The 24941-nt window shown below is 37.1% G+C and overlaps 5 protein-coding genes across 6 annotated transcripts in view; 1 reads left to right on the forward strand and 4 right to left on the reverse strand.

The window, feature by feature from the left end:
* The first annotated feature begins 306 nt into the window (after positions 1-306).
* On the forward strand, positions 307-3161 carry nrn1lb (neuritin 1-like b). Its single transcript, XM_039662617.2, has 3 exons — positions 307-568; positions 2470-2611; positions 2709-3161. The coding sequence occupies exons 1-3, from the start codon at positions 487-489 to the stop codon at positions 3001-3003; spliced, it is 519 nt and encodes a 172-aa protein (XP_039518551.2). The 5' UTR covers positions 307-486; the 3' UTR covers positions 3004-3161.
* A 225-nt stretch (positions 3162-3386) lies between these two features.
* dnaaf1 (dynein axonemal assembly factor 1) lies at positions 3387-7501 on the reverse strand. 2 transcript variants are annotated; one of them, XM_089129588.1, is made up of 10 exons: positions 7065-7501; positions 6411-6510; positions 6223-6314; positions 5901-6122; positions 5630-5796; positions 5403-5524; positions 5069-5235; positions 4054-4526; positions 3839-3895; positions 3387-3673 (listed from the first exon to the last, which is right to left on the reverse strand). In XM_089129588.1, exons 1-10 carry the CDS (start codon positions 7291-7293, stop codon positions 3425-3427), a joined length of 1878 nt encoding a protein of 625 aa, XP_088985714.1. In that variant the 5' UTR covers positions 7294-7501; the 3' UTR covers positions 3387-3424. The 2 variants fall into 2 exon arrangements, with proteins under 2 accessions (XP_088985714.1, XP_039518550.2); XM_039662616.2 differs by having other exon boundaries at positions 6896-7099.
* Positions 7502-9588: 2087 nt separating this feature from the next.
* On the reverse strand, positions 9589-10991 carry LOC120473181 (G protein-coupled receptor 4-like). The gene has a single exon (XM_039662884.2). It carries the CDS (start codon positions 10900-10902, stop codon positions 9937-9939), a length of 966 nt encoding a protein of 321 aa, XP_039518818.2. The 5' UTR covers positions 10903-10991; the 3' UTR covers positions 9589-9936.
* Positions 10992-11778: 787 nt separating this feature from the next.
* LOC148998468 (G protein-coupled receptor 4-like) lies at positions 11779-13020 on the reverse strand. The gene has a single exon (XM_089129492.1). The coding sequence runs from the start codon at positions 13014-13016 to the stop codon at positions 12141-12143; it is 876 nt and encodes a 291-aa protein (XP_088985618.1). The 5' UTR covers positions 13017-13020; the 3' UTR covers positions 11779-12140.
* Positions 13021-16959: 3939 nt separating this feature from the next.
* The window catches only part of dok4 (docking protein 4), a 43449-nt gene continuing 35467 nt past the window's right edge, over positions 16960-24941 (reverse strand). The window contains exons 3-9 of the mRNA XM_039662868.2: positions 23305-23412; positions 22849-22963; positions 22490-22609; positions 21264-21453; positions 20681-20819; positions 19793-19910; positions 16960-17251 (exon numbers count right to left, since the gene is read on the reverse strand). Coding sequence (XP_039518802.2) covers positions 17109-17251; positions 19793-19910; positions 20681-20819; positions 21264-21453; positions 22490-22609; positions 22849-22963; positions 23305-23412 — 933 coding nt within the window. The 3' untranslated portion in view covers positions 16960-17108. The remainder of the gene's footprint in view (positions 17252-19792; positions 19911-20680; positions 20820-21263; positions 21454-22489; positions 22610-22848; positions 22964-23304; positions 23413-24941) is intronic.

Raw genomic sequence — 24941 nt, forward strand, 5'->3', positions numbered from 1 at the left:
GGCTTTATGTAAGAGGTACTAATCCATGTTTATTCTCCTCTCCCCTTAGATTTACGCAATGACATAATCCAAGCATGTCAGTAAAATAGAGGCTTGCCCACTGAGTGTGTATTAGAAAGTGCCATGCTGGAATTAAAAAGCCAGTCCTACTGGGATTTTTTTTCCATCTGTTTGTATATTTGTGTGCGTGTGTGTGTGTGTGAGAGAGAGAGAGAGAGAGAGAGAGAGAGAGAGAGACTGATTATCCAAGCCATATCAAACCATTGTCATAGGAGGTATATTATTCTTTTCTGATATGACGAATGCTGTAGCCGCCGGAAATGATCTTTAATCCAATAGCTTCCCCCCTTTTTAATAATCAGATTTAACAACCCCCCTTTTATCAATCAGGCTCAACAGTTGGCTTCAAAGTTGCAGCTCTTTTGTGAAATAGGAAGGTGAATGGGACAACTCAAGGAGGTTTGGATGATTTGTGAATGTCTGTAAATGTTCCAGTGTATGCCGTCTTCAGTTCAAAATTCTCTCTTCCACGGAATGCATCTACTGCTGTTCATTTCATTCTGCCTCAGTGAGTGAAAGTCTATTTTTATTTGTGTTTGTGTGTATAATGTTATAATGTCTCTCACGATTATCATACACACTTGAAATTAAATTCAGCAATGTCTTAGATTAACCATTTTGGGTTCCAAAATGATTATAAATGTTTTAATGACCTTTTTGCAATATAAAGAACATTTTATTTTTAACTATGCTGGCTATGGTGTATATGCAATTTAAAGTATTATTTTAATATTTTATTTTTTACATTTTACAATATATTGTGTATTATGCATAATTTTAAATTATATTTAATGTAATATATTTTAGTTTTATCTAGCTTTTTGCTTTTCAAATTTTTCAATTTTTATTTTTAATTCATGTAAATTAGTGGCCACGGTCACAAACAAACACACACACACACCCCATAAAAAGAATAAAACTTGGACACTTTTTTTATGCTCAGAAATAGCTTTAGTTTGTGTATCTAATGTTTCTTAACTATTGAATGTATAAATAATTTATATTTCTGTTAAGATAAACATACCAAATGTTTAGAGTTGAGGAAAAAAAAATGGAGGAGATTTGTCTTTTCGAGCTGTTCTGTAGTGAGATTAAATGTTGTTTTTGCTCTGGGTATAATCCTCAGATTAATCCATGTGATGTACAGTTACATCTAACAGTATAGAGACGTAGACACTCATGAACATAATATAGAATATATGACACAGTATGTTGCCATGTAGCCACACTCTCTGTACATACACTCACCTGAAGGATTATTAGAAACACCATACTAATACTGTTTGAACCCCTTTCACCTCCAGAACTGCATTAATTCTACGTGGCATTGATTCAACAAGATGCTGAGAGCATTCTTTAGAAATGTTGGCCCATGTTGATAGGATAGCATCTTGCAGTTGATGGAGATTTGTGGGATGCACATCCAGGGCACTAAGCTCCCATTCCACCACATCCCAAAGATGCTCCATTGGGTTGAGATCTGGTGACTGTGGGACCATTTTAGTACAGTGAACTGTCATGTTCAAGAAACCAATTTGAAATGATTCAAGCTTTGTGACATGGTGCATTATCCTGCTGGAAGTAGCCATCAGAGGATGGGTACATGGTGGCCATAAAGGGATGGTCATGGTCAAAAACAATGCTCAGGTAGGCCCTGGCATTTAAACAATTGGCACTAAGGGGCCTAAAACAGATTGCAGATTGAGCAGATTGTGAAATACTCAGACCGGCCCGTCTGGCACCAACAACCATGCCACGATCCAAATTGCTTAAATCACCTCTCTTTCCCTGTTCTGACATTCAGTTTGAGTTCATGAGATTGTCTTGACCAGGACCACATCCCTAAATGCACTGAAGCAACTGCCATTTGATTGGTTGTTCATTAGATTATTGCATTGATGAGAAATTGAACTGGTGTTAATCTTTTAGTTGAGTGTATGTCTCTTAGCATTTTGTCAATATATGCCATAACTGTGCATTTACAATCATGTCAATTCAAGTAATCTCCATACAGTGCAGATTGTTTCAAAACAGCTTTACAATAATCAACAGGAAAATAACGATTCAATGGTGCAAACAGAGTTCACTTTAGATGTACAGTAGCTCTTAAAGTCAGTTCAGCATCTGAAGTCAGTTCAGAGTTGATTCAGATGAATTGTAAGTATCATAAATTATTAAATGAGTTAATTTCATCTATAAAGCAGTGACTATGACTAGCTTTCAACTATTTAATTCACTCCCTTTTGGAGATCGGATTCATCACGCCATAGAGAGGAATCTGAGGATTAGACCCAATCAGGTGCCTTAATTGTTTATTACTCCAACATTGTAGGCCTGAGATTTTTTTCACTGCATAAGTTCTACCAAAATGTCATATCATATCATTAGACTTGCTTTTATTTTCCTCAGGTCTCTGCTCCTCGGTGCTGGGTGCAGCAGTAACGCCTTCATGTAGTGCTGTATACAGAGGCTTTGCTGACTGTCTGGTCACTTTGGGTGACAGTGTGAGCTCCATGAATGATAACCCACAGGACATCAACTCCATTTGCAAGTGAGACCCATGCACATGCAAAAACACCTCCACTGAATACAACTACAATATTTTTCATCTTATTACATTACATTAGTTTCGTTTTTTACATCTGCAGGTCATGGGATGCCTTCCAGATGTGTGTGAGTGGTGTATTGTCAGGTTGCCGTGGCGATGCAGCAGAAATCTGGGAATCTTTGAGGGCAGAGTCCCGGAAAACAGCATTTGCTGGGAACCTCTACGACACGTGTGCCAGTCGCACTCAAGCTGTGACTGCAACCACACCTCTGGTTCCCAGCACTGACCAAACCAATCAGGAAACCCTCAGAGGACTCGCCCGTTCTGTCAGCCACTCAGTCAGTGAAGAGCTGCTCATGACATGTTTCTTTCTTCTCCTGCTGCTTCGGATGTAACCTATCCATTTACAAACCTGGACTGATGCCAATGACAGCGCTACACACACATATCTGCATAGACTTCATGCTCAAGTTCTTACAACTAGTGTTTCTATTAAAGCAATCAGTAAAGTTCTGTACTGATAACTAATGGTTTGAACGTCTTTTAATATATGTAGGTTGTGTAAAAATAAAAAAATAAAACAAAGAATTCTGGAATTTGTTTGAACAAAATACATTTACAATATCTGCAATAAAGTTCCAAGCAAAATTACTATATTTTATTTATTATTATTTTAAATGAAATTATTAATGTGATTTTGTCATTTAAAGTTTAACACCTTTTTTTATATCAGGTAGATATCCAATTCAAATTCACATCCAAGATTTGTGCTAAAGGGATTATAATATAGTTTCATCCATTAGTAAACTTAAAGACTCAGTCCAGTTCCTCAATTAGAATCATCTTTCTAGTTTCTGCTGTCTTGGGGAGGTTATCCCCTGCCTCTAGTTGACTGATACAATCAGGGCTCTGCTTGACTGAGGTTCTTTTAGTGGAGACACTAATAAGCAGCTGCGATTGGTCAGCGGCCACAGCGTCTAACTGAGGCCACTTATACAAACTTGTAAGAGCTTCTGATTTTGTTTCCTCGTCAGAGATGACCTGAATCTTAGGACGGACGACACCCTGGAAAATGTAACATTTCAAAATGTTAATCTCCACAACTTTCCAATAAGATGTGATTTTTCATCACAATTTTTTAAATAACATGCTAATTATATATGCTCTCTCATCCAGTATTAATTTTAGTATTATTGACATTGAATATAGTTTTTTTTACCCTGTTCTTACCTGTGATGTTGCTTGGAGTATCTGGCTACTTTCTTCTTCTTCAAGATCTGGAAGATCCTTGGGAGAATCAGAAAATGTTTTTAGTAGTGAAAACACCCAAGAACTGTAATTTCTCTGTAAATCAAATATACATTGCAAAGAAATTCTAAATCATGCAATTTCTTGTAAAACCAAATGTAGGTTATAATAATGTGAGCAATGGTGTAAGGACTCACATCAATTGTTAATGCTGGTATCTCTGACAGGACGATAGTCTCTATTTCATCCTCAGAGATCAGTTCAGTGATGAGAGCACCAGGACCAGCAACTGAACCGCTGTCATGTGACTGTGAGGGTTTTGTGCCTTGGTATTGAGCTTGCATTTTCTGGCACTTTTCCTCTTTACTCTTCAATCCCAAAGTTGCTGTTTGACCAGTCTGTTCCTTGTCAAACGATGGATGGAGAATCTGTTCTAAACCTGTTTGCTGTCTCTCTGATTTAGACTGCTTGGAATGATTTTGATCAAGTGATGTTTGGATAATCTGTTCCTCATCAGATCCAGACTGGCAAATGTGGTGTGTCTCTGATGCTGATGGGTCGGTTTGTTCCTGTGCTGTTTTTGAATTGTCACTCTCTGCAGGTGCAATCGCTGGTGTTTCGTTCTGAGGGCTCTGATCCTCAATAACAGAAATGGAAGGCTCTGTGATTCCTGAGGGTAAACCATAAGCTTTTAATGATGCTATATGTCAGATAGAAGACAAAAAAATATGAGTGTGTTTACTGTATACAGTATTGTTCAAAAGTCTTAAGTTGGGTTTGTCTCTTATTTTTTTACAAATTTAAACATTTAAACACAAAAACTGTAAAAATAGTGATATTGTGAAATATTATTACAATTTTAAATATCTTTAAAGTGTTTTATTTTTATTTTTCTGTGATAGCAAAGCTATATTTTCAGGACCATCACTCCAGTCTTCAGGGTCACATGATCCTTCAGAAATCATTCTAATATACAGATTTAGTCCTCAAGTAACATTAATTTTATTATCAAGGTTGAACAGTTGTGCTGCTTAATATTGTATACTTTTTTCAGGATTCTTTGATGGATCTTTTGTCACAATGTAAAAGTCTTTATTGTCACTTTTGAACAATTCAATGCATCTTTGCTGAATAAAAGTATTAAAAAGTAAAAATCTTACTGACCCCAAACTTTTTAACGCCAGTGTATAAGTGAAGAGATTGTGTGTTTACCTTCCTCCAAATGCTCTCGAGCCTCCCGTCGTTTCAGTGCGTTCTCTTTGATAGCAGTCATTGCATCCAAACTTTCCTGGATCTTCCTTCTTTCTCTCGTTTGCCACATTTCTCTTTCTTTTCGTTCACCTTCCAGACCACCAGAAGCCCATGCCTCTGCACATGCTCTGTGAATAAAAGCAAACTTCAATTATTATAGAAAAGTTTCAACTGTAGCCTCTAAATAGTAACAAAGACTAGTTTTGTGGGGTCTATTCCTCTCCAAATTGACAATGCCAGTTGTCACTCAATTAATGCTATTTAGCTCTTTAGCACAGAAAACACTGCAGCTAACCTGTCTTTTGGAAAAACAGGCCGGTCATCTAGATAGGTCAGGTTCTTTAGACGCAAAATCAGAGTCTTCCTGTAGTTTGGGATTTTTTTGATGACCTCATTACCCATTAGATTTAACACCCGCTGACAAAAAAAAAAAAACAAGAATTAACTTTCAGCAGTTCAGTCCACAGATGGAAGTAGGCATATCTGATCATGTATATGACGGATATACTGTTTTTTTTTTACCAAGTCAGGCATTCTCTCTAGAACACTGATGAGAGCTGGATCTCTAATTCTGTTGTGAGACAGATCAAGAACACTGATGGATGGACAGTGTGACAGCTCCTCCATGTCACACACATTCTCCAGTGTGTTATGGGAGATCTGCAGCGTGGACAGCTCACTCAAGCAGGCTGAAAAAAACAAAGGTGAACTTTATGAGTGACTTTAAGGCATATTTAAGAACAGAGAACAAGCAATACATTTTGTTACCACGTTTACTTTTGTGTGTACTCACATATGTTCTCAATGACCTTGATATAATTGTTTGAGACATTCAGAGTGCAAAGCTTGCCGAGTGGTTCCAGGTTTTCCAGAGTATGAATGAGGTTTTGATGGAGGAACAGACAGCGAAGCTCTGTCTGATTCTCAAGATTCTCAATCTTTCGAATGCCATTACATTCCAGCCATAGGCAGCGCAGGCCGGTATAGTCCTCCAATCCCTCAATACAAGAAAAACCTACAATGTAGAATTGAAAACTTTGTATAAAGAGCTAAAAACAACAACAAAACAAAGATGCAACATTGAAGTAACCTCTTCTGCATACAAAATTTCAAACCTTTATAGTGAAGATAAAGAGTGTCATTCAGCCTTGGCGTCAGGTACAGTTTGTTTTTCTTGCATTGCTCCCTTAAAAACTCTTTGGTGATTCTTGAAAGATACAAGTAAAATCATTCAGTATTCTTCTCAGACAACAATCGATTTTATTCTGAGCAAATATCATATAGGTCATTTGCACTTGATCACCTGGGACCTGAAGAGATTGTTCTGTTCTCTGATGTTTTGGTCTCTACTGTGTCACCATTAACCTTTGTCCCATCAGCATCCCCACTCTGAGACTCCTGGCCTTTGAAATACATTTTTTTACTGTTTAAAATTTTCTTCAAAATGATACAAATTAGGAAATTATATGTATATTTATAAGTTTTTTTTTTCTTTTTTCTTTAAAGAAATGATCAGTAAAAGCAGGCACCTAACCTTCAGGAAATCCTTAACGTTAGCCTGTTCAACATTTTAAGGAATGTGAAATAATGTAGTAACAGGGTTGAGTATAAAATGATGGACAGAGTTAAATACTAGATTTTTGATGAAAATGTAATTTGAACTAAAAAAAGACGTTAACGTTAACTAGCACTATATTCCAAAAAATGATTTACGGTTGATAGTTGTTGTTTTTGATGACAAGCCTGTTATTTTGTTGATGGTCGTTGAATATAAGAAGGAAACGTTACCTGGAGCGACAGACACAACAACTTCACTCGTGTCTTTTTCTTCAGAACCCGTTTCTTCCTCCGCGTTCAGTGTTGTTGATAGTTTAGTCATTTTTGTCTGCATTTCGCAATGATAAACAATAATAATAAAAAAATAATAATAAAGAAATATATGAACGTACCCACCGACCTGAGTATGCTGAAACAGCTCGTGAAGTTTGCCTGGTTTCCATAGAGACCGGGCGCGACACCCACACTTGTTTGCTTGTCGTGCTAGAGGCAGTTGAATCTTCCGTTGTTGGCAGGTGCCAGGCAGCAAGCAGACACATAATTGGAGGTAATATAAGATGCCAAGCAGACAATAGGTGTTTCTCAATGTCAAGGATACTTCCTTGGCAGGACGGGTCCTTCCAAGTCATTTCCTTCAGAGGCTAGGCAAGGGTCCTCTTTAGCATATCGGAGAACATGTAAATGGAACAGGCTAGCAAGTGCACGTCATTGCGTCATTACATCAGTGAAAGGTCCGCTTTGGCGCTGCAAAAATCATAGTGCTGGTGTACTGCACTGTTTAAATACACTTGACAGTCGTTATTTTTTTCTTGTCAGTCCTCATAGAAATAAATAAATAAAGTATAAGGGATAATGTATAACCAGGCAGTTGTTTTAGTGAATTCAACCCCGCAAACTCTAAAGCAGAGGCAGCCTGAAGGGGTTATTCGCAACCGCCTGGCTATTTTCCCACTTATAACATATACCTACCAAATAAATCAATAATTTAACACTAAATATTTATTTAAAAACGAGTTTATTCTTTCAAAAACGATTACCGGAGTGAACAGAACTACCTCCATAGCAACATAATCTAGCTGTTAAAACATGCAATTGTAAAATATGTGACCAACAAAAAAAGGCTATAACGTTATATGAAGTAAAAATTAAAAAGTTATAATCACTAGTAAAAGGGAACAGCTTTAAATCCCCTCAGCAAATTTGAGCCGATATGTTAAATAGTTTAACAAACATTAAATAAATGGCTAAACTGAAATAATACTTTCTTACATTTGAAAGCATATTGCCGTTATCACTCCGACTCCGCTAACGGTCGACATTTTTTAGTTTTTGAACAAGACAGCAAAGCTGCGCATAGGATTGTGGGTGATTTAAGAGCGCGAAGGCTACACATATGCATCCTTTCCTGTGTATGGGATATTTTCCGAACGAAGGACTCAGTCCTTGGTTGAAATTCTGAGGATCCTCGACATTGGAACAGTCCTTCGACGGACGTCGATGACGTAGCATCCTCGAAATTCCGGCTTCCGAGGATCCTTCCTTGACATTGAGAAACGCCTAGTATGGAGGTAATAAGATGCCATAAAGAATCGCATGCACAGGGTAAGATTTGTGAAAGTGTATACATACATGAAATTTTTACATACAACAAAATTCTTTATTTTCATTTGGCACACCATTGTTCTCCTTGCCGAAATTGTACTTTTAATGCACACATACATCTAAATAATAAATCAATAAACCATGATTGCTTATTATAATCACCATTAGACTGACTATATGGGTTAATACTGAATTTTGAAATTCAGTTAACTCATAGTCAGCTTTTTATTGTCAGTTTTTTACTGGTGGATTTCCACGGGAGCGTCGAGCATGTCTTTGCGTCATTACGTCACATCTGTACGCATAAAGAAGGAGTCTCGACTTTTCTTTGCAGTCTATTGTCTCGGTAAATTATTCAAAATACATTTTTGAGAAAATACATAACTAGCCAGTGTTCATGGGGAGCACGTGTGAGGATGTTGGAGGTGGAGATTTATAGCCCTTTCTTACAGCACTTAATATAATTAAACATAAACATATAATTAAACTTATCAATTTGATGGCGGGTCCAGAAAGGTTCAAACGACAATCACCAGTGACAACTAGAGATTCACCCGCTGTAAAATAAGACTTCATTCCGGTGTTGTGCCTAATTTCCACCCCCTGCCAAATTATTACCCCCCTCGTTGAAGTCAGTACCTGATTGCCTAATTCCAACCCCGACCCTAATCCTACCCCCTCCCCCACAACTAATCCTAAACCTACCAATGCTAGGGGGGTAATAATTTTGCGGGGGTCGAAAGGTATAATTTGCATGGTTTTGCGTGATATGGTAACTTAGTTATAAGCGATTTTTAGATTTAATCAGCGCGTTTTACTGCAATGTCAGAACCAGAAGATTTTCCGGTGAAAATTATTATGTTGGCCATACTTCCAAAAAGAATAATCTGTGATTATGAATGCCAGTATCCACACCGGCGCAGCGACTGACAGCCTCACAGTCTCCTCCAACATTGTGTTTATCCACAATGTGCCGTGTCGAGGGTGTTGAAGTAAAACTTAATAATTCCAAAGAATGACTGCAATTGCAGATTTCGAACAGAGATGGCGACAAAGAGGAAAAACACCAAACTGCAGCTTTAAGCAATCATGATTGATCTAAAACAGCAGAGAGAGGAAATTATTCAGTGGAAAATATTGCGCTTCAGTGTTATGTGCAGCATAACATATGATAACACATAATTAAAGTATTGTTCTGCTGATACTGCAAAATATCTTTCTGTGAAACCCAGTCAACATGAGCTGTGTAAAATAATCTAGGAGCACTATACAGCTTTTTACAGCGGATGCCATTGAAAACACTATCCCTCGCTTGTGCCATGGTGCTGCTCTATCTGAATAAGGTCTATAGACAAACAAAGTACAGATAAAAGACGTCGTTTTGTATCGCAGTAGATCAGTGCAGAAAATCATTCAAAGATAACACTTCTCAAATATAAGTTAGGCTTTTAATGAAGAAAAATTGAGTGGAATATAAATGTTTACTCTTTGTTTTTATAACACAATGGGTAGGATAAGGATACCATTTATACAGAGAGATCTATATAATAAAAGATTATTATTGTATATAGATGTATAGATGATTGTATGCCTATAGCAAATTAGGCTACATTTTTACAAGAGTCCATATTACATTTGTTTCAACAAAACTGTTGATTGATGAAACTCACTCAGAGTATGGTATTTTCTCTGTATGTTTGGACATTGATTTGTACCTCTGTCCTAGAACTGGAGGAGTCGTCTATCCGTGTCTGATTCTCACATAGCTTTTCGCAGCACAAACATCTAAGCATGCTATTAGTATCTTTCCTTATGAAAACATACAGCAAAGAGTCAGCGAGAGGATTTAAGTATATTAGGATCCCTGACACTGTGAATAAATTATCATAAAGACCATGTTCAAAGGATAGTGACAAAATTATGGATTGAACAATGGTTGGCAGAAACAACACAGTGTAATTGAAAAGAACAAGAGCCAGAATCCTCAAAATCCTCTTCTGTTCATCAGGGCTGACTGCGACTGAATGAGAGAGAGCCCTCCATGAACCCACAAAGGAAAACACAACCAGTGGATAAGGCAGCAAAAAAAGAAACACATTTAGAATAAATGCATATTCCACATGGTCTTTAAATGCAATAATCACATCAATCACAATAAATCCACATGATACTGCCCAAACTATCAAGCATATCAGAAGTGAATTTTTACAAGTATGATGAAGTCTGTACCACACAGGGTATTTGATCATTATGTATCTTTCCAAAGAGATACAGACCATGAAGCCAACATTAGCTATCACGCTCATGGAATAAATGTAGTGGATAAGTACAATTATAACATTGAATGAACAAAAATTCATGATGGGTCTGACACAAATCTCTATGACATCACAGATGAAGAGGTTTATGACAAAAATGGGAACAGTGCTGCTAGGTCTGGTCAGAAAGCACAATCCATAGATTGCCAGAGACGTGACAAGAAACTCAATGGAGAAAATAATCCAGATTACCACAGCTTCAATTTTGGACACACAAAACAGTTTTTCCAGAAATTTCCACTTAAAATCTTCAATTTCCCATGGAAATTGGCTTAGATCCAGTTGGAAATTACTATTGGTTGATGTTCCATAAAGCATTTTCTGTGTCTTGGATGTGCTCTGGATGTTCAAACTATAACAAAAAAGGGGGAATTTTGAATTTGATCTGTTAAGAAAAATACATTTTTGGGAAATGAACACTAGTCCACAGATGAATGCCAAAGCCCTTTACAAATATCAATGTCAGCTATAGTTTTACATGTTTCATTGTTCAGTTCTTTGTCAGAAAGAGACAATATTGATTCAATAAATGTGCAAATTACAACAGGTTTACAAGAAGTTTTTTTTAGACATGTTACATGAAGATCAATTTCAATAGTGGTTTTACTGATAATGAAAATGTGTGAAACAGATTAGAGGAGCTTCATTTCTAAACAAAACAAAGAGGCTGCAGTAGCATTATAAAAGTGCACAAAGATATATGTATTCATCATTGAATCTTCTCATTATAAGCATTAAATATTCAAGTTCACTGTAAATTGCTAATCAAACTTGCCATTTAAATTTATTAGAGCACAAGAAACATGTCCAAACATACCTTGTTTTTATGGTGACTATTTCACTTTGTCCTATCAGCTTTTGTGAAAGTGACACTCCTAATCTGAAATACAGAATTTTGCTACATTCTCATTATAGAATCAGATCTCATTCGTTCATTCATTCATTCTTGACAGTACATAAAATAAGTCTGTTAATATACTTTTACAACACAAAGTAAAATCATTGCCTAATAAAATTAGATTTGAACACATTTTAATACACAATTAAAATATTCAAACAAATATTTCCCAAGACAATGAACAATGACTCTAAAGAGCAAAGAAAGGGGTTTACCTAGCTGCTGCTGGTTGATTATGGTGGAAAGTAACATGAAGAAACAGCATAGAGAGGGAGAAGCTGAGCAATTTTATCATGCAATCCGATTAATTTTTGACCAGCATTTCCTGAAATCACTTAAACTCAGATGGATTGAGAGATGTTGTTGCATTTCAAATTTGAGTAATGATGAGGAGGACTCAGTAAAGTGGTTAAAATGCAATAAATAGCTTCCTGCTCTGGTTATTGATACTGTTCAATGACTCAAATGAAACTTTATACACATTTTGTTAATTGCCATTTGTGGCCTAATAGCAAAATGCAGGGCTTTCATTTCAATTGTATAGAGAACATGCCACTTGACTCGAAAGTGGCGTGTATGTTTACGCAAAAGTCATGATGTCATGTTGCAAAAACACAGTGACTGAACATGGCAGTTTCTCAATTGGAGAATAGAAGGGCTACACTTGATTTTCATGCAGCTTCCTACAACACAAATATCTAAGCATGTTATTAGCATCCTTTCTTATGAAAACATAGAGCAAAGAGTCAGCGAGTGGATTTAAATACAACATGATTCCTGACACTGAACGAAAACAATCATAATAACCACTTATTCCGCTCTTAAAGGATATTGCAAAAATTCCGTTTTGAACAATGGTTGGCAGAAACAACACAGTGTAATTGAAAAGAACAAGAGCCAGAATCCTCAAAATCCTCTTCTGTTCATCAGGGGTGACTGCGACTGACTGAGAGAGAGCCCTCCATGAACCCACAAAGGAAAACACAACCAGTGGATAAGGCAGCAAAAAAAGAAACACATTTAGAATAAATGCAATTTCCAAACTGCCTTTAAATGCAATAATCATATCAATCGCCATATATCCACATGATACTACCCAAACTATCAAGCATATCAGAAGTGAATTCTTACAAGTATGATGAAGTCTGTACCAAACAGGGTATTTGATCATTATGTATCTTTCCAAAGAGATACAGACCATGAAGCCAATATTAACTTTTACGCTCATGACATAAACATAAAAGATAAAAAAGACTAGACCATTCAGCGTACAAAAATGCACAACAGGCTTGACACAAATCTGTATGATATCACATACAAAAAGGTTTATGACAAATATAGGAACCGTATTGTCAGGCCTAAGCAGACAGCACAATCCGTAGAGTGCCAGAGACATGACAAGAAACTCAATGGAGAAAATAATCCATATAGCCAACATTTCAGATGAAGATACACAGAAAACATTCTTCACAGATGTCCAATTGAAGTCCCCCAGTAACCAATTGAAATGGTTTACTTCTGACTGGAGTGTCATCTTGGTTGAGGTTTCAGGGTAGGCACTGTTCTGTAAATTAGGATGTTCAAACTGAAATAAAACGAATCTGTTTTCGATTTCGATTTTTATGCTAAATCAAATATATAAGCATACCTTAATTATTTGTTGTGGTGTAGAGTGCTCTCCGTCAATTTTTGTGAAAGTGACACGCCTTTTGTACTGAAACACAAGAGATGTATAGTAACGAAGTACTTAAGTACTGTACTTAAGTACTAAAATGCTGTATCTGTACTCTACTAGAGTATTGTTTTTTTCTCATACTTCTACTTTTACTTCAGTAGATATTTTCGATGAATTTAATACTTTTACTTCAATATTTTTTCAATGTTCTGCTAGTTACTCGTTACAACTATAAAAAGTTTACGAATCATTCGTTGCAAGTTGGCTTTCATGCTGCCTAAATCACACGCCAGTTTTATAGGGTAATGGTATTGACTGACACACACATTGACAACTAATGCAGGGGTTGTCCTTCAATGACAGTTCAAACTTTTGACTGCTTTCTTTAATAATTGCATGACACAATACTTGTACTTTTAATACTCAAGTAGTGAATTTTAAAATAAACTACTTGCAATACTTAAGTACAAAAAATGTTGAATACTTTAGTACTTCTACTTAAGTGTGGTGCTTAAAGAGCACTTCAACTTCTACTCAAGTCACTTTTTTGATAGAGCACTTGTACTTTTACTCAAGTCCGGGTTTCTAGTACTTTATACATCTCTTTGCTACAGTGCTATAGGCTATTAGAAACATCCACTAACAGGCAGTTTAGAAAATGATTGACAATGCTTTCCTCAATAATCATCTCATAAACATGGGTTGACCCTAGCCCTAAATTTCATAAATGTAACTATGTTGCTGCTTCAGAAATTAAACCCAGAAATTAAATGCTGGGTGTAAAATGCAAAAAGTCTGCTTGCCGAAATCAGAAATAAAATGGAATAAAAATACTATATTTATAATATAATATATAATATATAAACATCTCAACTTTCTATTAATAATATCTATAAAACTATAATAATATCATCAAGGTTAGACGATATTCCAAACAACATTAACAATAATATTTACATCTCTACATGTATGAATCCTCAGAAAAAAAACCCTATCAAACATGAATACTGTGCTTGTAGGTAAGAGAGAAGAAATGGAAGTTTTACCTGACACATAGGCTCTTGGCTGATTTTGGTTAGCAGTAACTGACGAAGAAATGCTATTACAGAGAAAGGGAGGAGTCCTTAATGCTTCATAGCATCCATCCTCCATGGGTTCTGCATTTTAGTTAATAAAGAGTTGGCTAATGTGATTATGACAACTGTGGAATACAAGAGTGAATAATGGTGAGTGGCTGGTAAAATGATTAACTTGGCTGTGTAGTATTTCAGGACATAAATTACTTGCTGTGCTTGGTACTTTTCTGAAACGCATATAGTTTAAAACTAAAATAAATAACTGTCTACATCTTGATTAAAGGGATCATCATCATCAAAAGGATCATTATGACATCCGATTTTATAAAACTTTGTTTTATTGAAAAAAAGAAAAACCCTGCAAAATATTTTACCACAAATGATACAGAACACACGTCATTTAGCAATTAAAACTCATGCAAAGGGTTCCTTCTCATGGCAACATTCTCAGAGGTCAATCTAAACTGCCGAAGAACTGGCAAAGCCTCAAAAACAGCATGTTTATCACTCTTCTTGTTCACAGGTCTTTTACAAATACAGAGTACTGCAATTTAAGCTAGTATAACAACTTCCCACACAATTTCATGTACAGCCTTCATCTGTAGTATTTCCTTGGTTTTCGATTTCCTCGTGTCATTTCGCATGTCACCATTAACTTTCACAGTAGTGCTTCTGTCTTGCAAAGAGATGGAAATGATACTCTGATAATTCAAACAGATTGTTCTGTTAAGCACAATGAGATTCTCTCCAGGGACCCATTGGCTGTTTATGTACAAATATATAACTCATTTCAGGGTGATTAGGTGAATGTTGAATTATTATATCTCCTGCAAACAAATGAGGTAAATAGGGAAGAATAATAAATCATAAGGAATTATTTTTGTGTGTCTATGCACAATTATTTGGTGTCCACATTGCAGCAGCATGTACAAATCACGTTCTTTTTACATAGTTTTAATGGATAGCACTGTAAAGCAATTAAGAATTAAGAACAACGGTGCAAAATGTAAAACAGGGACATACAGGGAAACATGTCAACAATGAGCTACAATTCAACTACATCTCAAAAGTTTGGGGTAGGTTTTTGTTTTTGAAAGAATTTTATTATGCTCACCAAGGCTGTATCTTTATGATTTGGCTGATAATTAGACATAGCAAATAGAACTAAAGTTCAAATAAAAGAGCAGAGTCACTGTTGAAATATGATAAAAACAAACCATTTTCACATTTTTTTAAACTGTTTGCAACAGCACCTGATAAAATCCACTTTCTTTTTGTCATCAAAGTGTACAATCAGATCAGGTAAAGCGCTGTTCGATGGTACAGATGAGTACGAGTTAATAAATCCAACACTGAATGACTATTTATGTATAAAATCTATAAAATAACAGGGAGTCAAACCTTCAGGACTGTAGCTCAATTGGAGAACACAACCAAAATAATTCTGTGTCGATCAGATCATTCACAGAGACTGCACATCTTCTGTTTTGAGCTGTACGTTTGGATGCGTTTATTTAGTTTTTGGCCTTTATGACACTTGTATTTATATGGATAGTTGATAAAGCACAGGTGTTCCCACCACGCTGCTTAAACAACAGCAAGACTTGGTAAACCAGCTTTACCATGCTGGTCGATCAGCTTGATCAAACACCAGTTGTCTGCATTAGCAACCCAGTTCATTATGAATGTGTGCAAACTGATAATCCACAGCTCCAACATAGAGGGACTTAAATTGAGAATTACAGCATGAGAATTATGGCACCCTTTCATGAATTTCATGGAAATGACTGGAAATACTTGACAAGCATGGAAAGCATGAAACATGTCTTGTGTGAGGCCTACCACCTTGTGTTGAAGATCTCTGAGAAGAACTGCTGAGCTGCTAAAGAAAACCTACTAGTATCCACTGTAATTTGTCTTGTGCTTTGTTGGTAAACTTCAATAAATAAATAAATAATTCATTCGACCACCTCTGGGGAGTATATTCATAACCTTTGTTTCCCTCTGTACATGGATCTCTGACCCTCACGAAAACTTCCAGATAAAACAGTGGACCAGTCTCTGAAAAAAAAACAAAAAAAACCCCACAAAGCACACAAGCGAGTGAGTACTAACTCTCACTTCAGTCCAAATGGCAGAGAGACAGTTTTGTACATTATAACCGTCCATTTTAGTCACTTTAAAGTGAGGGAAGAGGAGAAACAAAATGCACGACCATACAAAATGAACCCTTTCAGAAAGTGCTCCCGGTTTCTCAGAGTCTTCTGCGCTTGGGAAGTCTTACAGACATGCCAATCAAATTATGATTAAAGCATCTGATCAAAACACGCTTTCGATTACTTATACCAAAGCCCAGAAGCTGAAACTCTGAAAGCCCCTCCACTGGGGTTTCTTAGTGTGCAGGGGCTTCTACAGATGTCTAAGAAACTCCTTTCATAGCTAAGCCGTTTACCTTGGGGGACATGCATAGGGTTGAAGAGCGTGCATGAGATTAGATTTAGAATAAGAGATACTACTGAGAAGTATTAAGAACCTACAGTATAGTCTCTACTCCCACAGAAACCCAGCATGAGTGACCATATTGCACTGTGAAGGCGACTCAGCCAGTTCCAACATTGTTTCGCATCTCCCGTGTCAGTTTTGAGGGTCTGCTGTGGGCCCTGCTCCAATCGAAGCGCTTCAAGCTTCACAGTGCGTTTCCCTCTTTCCACAATAAGTGCCCTCAGCGTTGCTGGCAGGCTCAGGGGGAACTGAGGCAGCATGGCAGCATGGATCTTCCCCTGCTGAGGAAGAGCTGATGGAAAAACTTAGGGCAGAGTGCAGTGTGGAGGGAGACCAAGAGGTGAAAAACTGGAAGGTTTCACTGCTAAGCCGCTCACTCGCTGGGGTACGTGGGGTAGTGCGTCGGGGGTTGGGGGCAGCCGTGCCCCACAGGAAGGGTCGAGTGTCGTTCTGGAGGAAGGCGTTTAGAGAAGAGGTCAGTGTCCCCTCCTTGTTGGGTATCACCATAGATGTCACCTGAATGAAGATGATAAGTGTTAACAGGATGGTCTGAATAGCAGCTGCTTTACACACAAAATAAAGTGATTTATGGGGTATTACAATGATTTTCACTTTTAATAACACCAACCATTGTGAATCTAACTGTAATTTCAACGCATCCTCATCCTTTAGCGTCATATAGAACGCTATATGACAAAATGGCGCTATACTATGCACATGGCACCCGTTATTGTTAATATAACACGCACTGTGATGGGTAGGTTTAGGTGTGGGGTAGGGTAGGGTAGTATCATATTACACTTGGGTTCACGTGTTATATTACAGCCCGTTCTCATCCTTTAACGTCATATAGAGCGCTATATGACAAAACGGCGCTATACTACGCACATGGCACCCGTTATCGTTAATATAACACGCGAACCCAAGACGTTATAAATCCTTTAGCGTGAATATGACACGTACACCCTACCCCACACCTAAACTTAGCCCTCACAGCACGTGTTATATTAACGATAACGGGTGCCTTTAGCGTAGTATAGCGCCGTTTTGTCATATAGCGCTCTATATGACGTTAAAGGATGAGAATGCGTTGTATATTAACGATAAAGGGTGCCATGTGCGTAGTATAGCGCCGTTTTGTCATATAGCGTTCTATGTGACGCTAAAGGATGGAAATGGTCTGGTAATTTATAGTAATATTTTCAGAATTACTAAGAAATCTAGTTTCAAATATAATTCTTTTGAAGTGTTGGTGCTTGATGTAATAATATATAGTGTAAATGATAAATCATGTTATTTGTGCTGGCTACTGTATATAGGCTATCAGGGCACCATACACACTTTAACAAAGAATTTGGTGACTTTCTATTAGAGTTATTATCTCTCTTACCAGAACCAGGAAGTATCAGCATATTAGCCCGGTTCTGTCAACACCGCATTGGCTCCCTTTTAAACATTGTATACATTTTAAAACACTGTTGATCACTTACAAAGCACTAAATGGTTTAGCTCCCCAGTACTTGAGGGAGCTCTTAACGCACTATAGTCCTTGACGTCTACTGCAATCTCAAAATTCCAGTTGCCAGTTGGTAATACCTAGGATATCAAAATCGACTGCGGCAAAACTTTGGAACAATCTTCTTAACATTGTTCGGGAACCAGACACAATCTGTCAGTTCAAATCTAGACTAAAAACACATCTCTTAGGCATAGCATACACATAACACATTATAGACTTCAGCCGGAACACTCCCCACAAATCCTGATGTACTTGTTACATCATAACATAACATAGCGTCTATGCTAATATTAGTCTCTCTGTGTTATCCGAGGTGTACCGCAGTCCGCCGGACCCAGATCTGATGCAGGACCTGCACCTAGACACGATCACAACGCAGTCCTGAAGTGTCAACCAGTCCCTCCCCTGTTTACTGTAGTCAGCCGTATCCAAGTAAGATGGTGGACCTGCACCTCCTGGACCCATCCCTGAAGTGCCAGTCTCATCAGCCCTGTGAAGGCCTCATTGACACGACAGCCATCGGCACTGATCCTCAACAAACTCGTCTCCATACCGGCGTGATGACTCTGACTTCCAACCAGATGGAACTGGATTAATATTCTGAATGTTCTGATCCAATCTGACTTCTGACCTGTAATGCTGCCTGGATCATAATCATACACTGTTTGCTTGTTGGCCAGAGGAGAACTGGCCCCCGACTGAGCCTGGGTTCTTCCAAGGTTTTTTTCTCCATTCTGTCACCTAATGGAGTTTTGGTTCCTTGCCACTTTTGGCTTGGCTTTTTTTTTTTTTTTGGTTTGCTTAGTTGGGGATGTTATTGTTCTGCTTTACTTAAAAGGTGGACCACTGTATATTATGTGGACCACATGTTATACCACTGTAAAAAAAAAAAAAAAAATTTCTTTTGTCAAATCAACTTAAATAATTTGCGTAGTTCCGATAACATAATATTTTGAGTTTCTGATGATTAAATCAATCTCCTTCATTGTTTTAACTCATTTTATTTTTTTTTTCATTTCAATGAACTTAAAATTTACGGCAACCAGGTTACTTCATTTTTAAACCAACAATATTTTTTTACAGAGTAGCTCAAATAATATAGTTTTAAGTTCATACTTGTTCAATATGCTCACTTTATCAATGTTTACTATTTTAGTAAGGTGGACGATGATGTAATTTTCTTCGAGAAACAAACTTTATTGAATTATTTTCATGTTATCACTGTGAAGCTGCTTTGATACAATCTGTATTGTAAAAAGCACTATATAAATAAAGGTGACTTGACTTAACACAAGTAAGTAATTCACAAGTAAATATGTTTTTGAGAGAATTCATTCTCTTATAGATAACAGATCACTCTAAACTGTAATGTAGACACATTTATTTTCTGTAAAGCTGCTTTGAAAGGATATGTATTAAATTGTATTTCTTAAGACATGTTCTAGGAGCACTCTTTGCAAACAACAATACTTCTGGCAGACTATTATTATGGCTGGTGAAACAAATACATCACACTTATGCATGTGATTGAATCTCACCGTTGGCAGAGTCCACCCCAGCCTGAGATCCGGTGATGTGGTGCCAGAAAGCACTTCGTGGTAAGATTGCTGTCGGTGTGCAGGGGTAGGATGTCCCCTCTGAACCCTTAGATAAAAGCTGGGGACAGATGAGTGAGGGAGAGAAGATAATATAATTTAGGTTGATTATAACACAAAAGTATGGTATCAGCTCTGATGTTTTAAAAGTTCTTTTACGGGAATAAAATCAGATGATTTGCACTGCAATCTCTCCAGTTTTGTTTTAATAAGCACTATGTATGTGTGTCAGTGTGTGGGGGCATATAACTGTAGTACAGTGGTGTCTGAGACCTCAAGTGATGATGCTTTTATTTAGCTAGGATAAACAGTCATTACAAATTACTCTACCGTTCAAAATAAAATAAAAAATTCAACAAAAATGTATTAACTTGATCAAAAAGAGACAGTAAAGACACACATTGTTCCTTTCTTTTACTTTCTTACAACATTGATGATAATAATAAATGTTTCTTGATCCCCAAATCAGCATATTAAAATGATTTCTGATCATGTGACACTGAAAACTGGAGTAATGATGCTGAAAATTATTTTGAATTGTAATAACATTTCAGAATATTTAAGTTTTTGCTGTATTTTTGATCAAATATACGGTATAAATAAATATGAACAGCAGTGTATATAATTTATTTGAGACTCCCCTTTCAAAGAATGTTTTTTTTTTTGTTCAAAGACATCAAGGTTAATGTCAAAAATAGTTTATAGTGAACTAGAAAGAGTGCAGACTTTTTTTTAATGGGTCTTGATTTTAAAGTGTCAAAAATGTCTTTTTAAATACGATTTAACTAAATCTATTTTAATCTAGTCTGAGATTTGGTATGCTTTCGTTACCTTGCTGTTTTTTTCCATTTCCATAAGGACCCTCTTATGCTGCTCAGCTATAGCTAGAGTAGAAGAATGAACCCTTTGGTAGATTTGCTCTCCTTCTCGTGTCTGGAAAGTGTACAGGCCCTCCCCGCTGTCACACATCCTGACACAAAATCAAACAAGATAGTAACACACAATCAAACAATGCAAAAGTGATGTACTGCAAAGAAATATCATATACTGTACCCTACACATGCTTTGTGTGTTACAGTAAAATAGCCACTAGGGGTCAGTGTTACACCAGACTCAGCTTCTCTCTAAACCTCTCTCAAAGGGCATCCATCTGGCGATGCGAATCTTCTTTTATTATTTGATCAAAGCAGTGAGAGAGATAAGAACACCTAATCTGCCATTGAACTCCTTGTAATCCACTCAATAAAGCCTTTTAGGAGGTCCACAGTTCAATGGCTCCCTCCTCTGCTTCCATGTTTCTCCTACATATACATGACCACACCAAAGTGAAGTACACATTACATATTTCACAAGTTCCTGTGAATGGTACTTGTTATTGGCTTTAAATTTTGATGATATCTTGAACGGGTTTTACCTGCCAGCCTCGAAGGTGAAGCGTGTAGCATCCCGTCCGTAGCGCCGCAGAGAGCAAAGCGGCCAGGTTACTAGCTTGGTGCGAGGGTTGTGAATATCCCACAGGTAGATGTTTTCATGCGTGATCTGCATCATACACTCTCCGTAGATGTCAAGATTAGGGCAGGGTAACAGGAACACGTTGAAGCGCTCTGTAAGAAAAAAACAACGAGACTGATAGTGAAGAAGGGTAATATTTTGGTTCCTATACTGTACATTTTTTTTGTAATTCTTACTGAAAAAAAAAAGAAAACTGAAAAAGGCTATTAAGAACCTGTTAACCTGTTATCGGTAAGTTACCTTATCATATATGGTAAAAGAACACTGTAAATGGTTTAATATTGCATTAAATTTACTAAACTGTCAAATTTTTGTTTTTGCATGATAAAAAATTATGAATTACCGTATGATGGAAACCAGTGGATTTTCCCAGAAGTCCCTGACACCACTTATGATTCTAATCTAGTTTATAGTTAATAATAGAGTATCTTCTGTTTATTGTTATTGTTATTGATCAAAGATTGCACTTTAAATACACACAAAACTAATTAAATATCACGTTGAACCACTGCAGAGACATCAAAGCCAGCGGCAAATGTCAAAAGGACTCTCAGAGATCAGGCTGTTCTCACAAGTGCTGACCGCAGTGCCCGGTGCCCGGACCTCACAACTGCGAAAACCTTGTTGCAAATTTTCAAATTGGTGCCATCTTCATAAATAAACCACAGATTTGAGGTTTAAACAGCAACATTCTCACCTGAAGAACTCTTAAAACTATACAATCCGACTAATCCGACAAGACTAGTAGTATTTCTAAGAATTATTGTAGCTTTTTATCCTTCGTCATTGCCGCTCGCTGAGAGAAACACTGCCTGTCTAGACTGCAGTAATGACAAATGATGAACAGTCCCATTGCTGAATACCAGCGATATATCAGCACTCCCGGAAGACTTCTTCACCAATCAGATTCAAGGACCAGAACTAACTGTTGTATATTGAAATATATTGTTTCAAGCAGTAAAATACACAGGCATCAATATGCCATCAATACCGTAAATTAACAGGGTACTTTTTGACAGTGTAGATTAAACTAAGTGCTACCATGTTGTCACAAATCTGAGGCCATACTGGATTCCTGTAGCAAAAATAAAAACTATATGGATCCAGCAAATGGTTTTAGTCTCTTACCTGTGTGTTCACACTGAACTCCAGCAGCAAGGAGGTCTGGTTCTCCAAGACTGATGTCATTAAGACGTGTCCCCAGGCACTCAATAGACAAGGTTTTAAACCACTCTTCAGCCTCCAGCTCTGGGAAAACAGAAAGATTCAATGATGTCAATGAATGAGCATGTTCTTTCAATGAATGTGTTCTATGAATAAAACATACACTCGGAGATGCAGATACTCGGAGGTGTCAATGTGCCTGAGAGCAGCACATCATCAGACTGTATTGACTGCTAATGCCATGTTAATGTTAAGAATGAGAGCTTCTTTAAGTGAAGCATCATCATCAGCAGCACAACAAGCCTTAGTTGAAGATGATGTACCTGATTCACAGGTGAAGGTTCGAGAGGTGTCGTCTGTAAAGACGATGGCCACAGCTTGCCGCTTCGTGTCACGAGGCAATCTTGTGATGTTCTTCACATTACTAATCTCTGTCACCTGTGTGTGAGCATAAAAAAGGCAACCGATGCAAACTCGAAAATACTGACAGAGCCTAGTTATTCAGACAAACTTCATTCGCATCATTTGGAAAGGCACTTGCGGTCTCTTAATCATCTAATTTATCTTTCACGGTCTATAGCAGCAGAGTGCAGTCAAGAAAGGCAAATGAGGCCGATAAACACACAGAAACCGGAGGACCGTGAGTCAGCAAAGTTACAGCAATTCATGAGAGTCTTTGTGCATACTTTTATTCAAAAATGTATCTGTTTACACACCGCCCGTCTCGTGACGTTTTCAAAGCTTAGATTAGTTAAGAACTGTTGCAGTGAGAGGTATACCTTAGGACAGGCTCTGATGTAGGCTGATTTCTCATCAGGGTATTTTTCCAGTCTACGAGGTCCTTTACTGGAGGACTTCTTAAACACCAGCCAGCAGCGCCGATAGATCTGAAATAAACATGCACATCACCACATGAAGTCCGAAAATAACACTCACGACACCATGTCCTAAAAGTAGAAATTGGCATTAGTGAGTAAATCAATGATTTCAGTGTTAAGGGACTTTTAAAATAAAAATGCAGCCTATTGATATTTTGGCTGATACTATCAGTAAATGAATAAATAAATGTTCAAAATCTTCACTATTTTGTCCACTGAAATTGATTTGCAAAAGATTAGAGTTATTAAAAAAGTAGAAATATTGTAAAATAACATTGACGGATACAGATACACTAATGTTCAAAAGTTCAAGGTTGTTGTTTTTTCTCTTAAAGTACTAACCAAGGTTGCATTTATTTGATCAAAACAAAACCAAAAAACAGTAAATTTGTGAAATATTTTATTTTAATCTATTATAAAATGTAATTTATTTCTGTGATGGCAAAGCTGAATTTTCAGCATAATTTTCTCCAGTCTTCAATGTAACACAATCATGATAATGCATTTTATATTATAAATGTTTTACTGTCAATTTTGATCAATTTAATGGCACCTTGCAAATAAAAGTATTATTTCTTAAAAGAAAATCTCCAAAACAAACATTTGAGCACTGAAAATCACAATAGGATTTGTCATTTTTGTATCTACACTGAGAAACGTACTGTATGGGTAATGTACAATACAGTATGATGCAGTGTGTGGCACAAAGAGCTGCACTTCATTACAAATATATGGGTAAAAAAAAAAAATTACTGGCTTAGAAGAACATTTCATTCCAAAGCTAAAACAAGTTATTCTGCTAGACCAATGTGTTGTTTGTACAATATGAAAGCTCCTAATTAAACCCACACCAGATGTGATCTGTCTTTATCTTTTGTAAACACCCTCTCTCCCTCAATCGACCTCCTGCCATAAAAGCCATTTTCTGTTTATACCTCTGATGTCCTTCAATGACAAATCCTACAGTTGCCACGGTAACCCCAGTCCATTTAGGCAAGTGCTCCAGCTATCCCAAGGCCAGTTCCGCTCTCCGTCATCATCACAGGTCATCACGTACACCCATCTTACTGCAATCTACTGGAAATTGTTCCCGAACAATATTATTTCTTTAACATCTATTCAACAACCATTACAATCCTTGTCAGAACAGCCTGATGATGAAGATGACAAGAGTGGCGAGAGAGAAACTATAACATCTGAGCTTAATTGAGTAAACCACACTCTAAAAAATGCTGGGTTGTTTCAACCCAATTTTGGGTAAAATATGGACATACCCAGCCATTGGGTTAATTTTTTTAATTACATTTTTAACCCAACATTTGGGTTTGTCCATATTTTACCCAAAATTGGGTTGAAACAACCCGTCATTTTTTAGAGTGCAGGATTTAACCACGGTACTGAATTGAGTTAACCAAATTTTTTCTTCTTTCACAAGGGAATTATTTGTCGTTTTTGCCTCAGTAACCCTTAAGAGCGAATTAAAGTCAACGTGTTTAGACTCTGATCAAATTCCCTGGTGTTTAGACTGTTTTTAAATG

The sequence above is a fragment of the Pimephales promelas genome, chromosome 1, assembly GCF_988280905.1.
Source record: "Pimephales promelas chromosome 1, fPimPro1.hap1.1, whole genome shotgun sequence".
Taxonomy (NCBI): Eukaryota; Metazoa; Chordata; class Actinopteri; order Cypriniformes; family Leuciscidae; genus Pimephales; species Pimephales promelas.

Bases quoted from the DNA above. Each gene is read 5' to 3' on its own strand.
- dnaaf1 (XM_089129588.1), bottom strand. From the start codon at position 7,293: ATGACTTGGAAGGACCCGTCCTGCCAAGGAAGTATCCTTGACATTGAG. The intron at 5,525-5,629 runs GTAAAAAAAAAA...TTTTTTTGTCAG, and splicing joins TAGAGAGAATGCCTGACTTG to CGGGTGTTAAATCTAATGGG. The intron at 4,527-5,068 runs GTAAACACACAA...GTTTACCCTCAG, and splicing joins TCGAGAGCATTTGGAGGAAG to GAATCACAGAGCCTTCCATT.
- LOC148998468 (XM_089129492.1), bottom strand. From the start codon at position 13,016: ATGACACTCCAGTCAGAAGTAAACCATTTCAATTGGTTACTGGGGGAC.
- nrn1lb (XM_039662617.2), top strand. From the start codon at position 487: ATGTTCCAGTGTATGCCGTCTTCAGTTCAAAATTCTCTCTTCCACGGA. The intron at 569-2,469 runs GTGAGTGAAAGT...TATTTTCCTCAG, and splicing joins GTTCATTTCATTCTGCCTCA to GTCTCTGCTCCTCGGTGCTG. The intron at 2,612-2,708 runs GTGAGACCCATG...TTACATCTGCAG, and splicing joins GACATCAACTCCATTTGCAA to GTCATGGGATGCCTTCCAGA.
- LOC120473181 (XM_039662884.2), bottom strand. From the start codon at position 10,902: ATGCTTTATGGAACATCAACCAATAGTAATTTCCAACTGGATCTAAGC.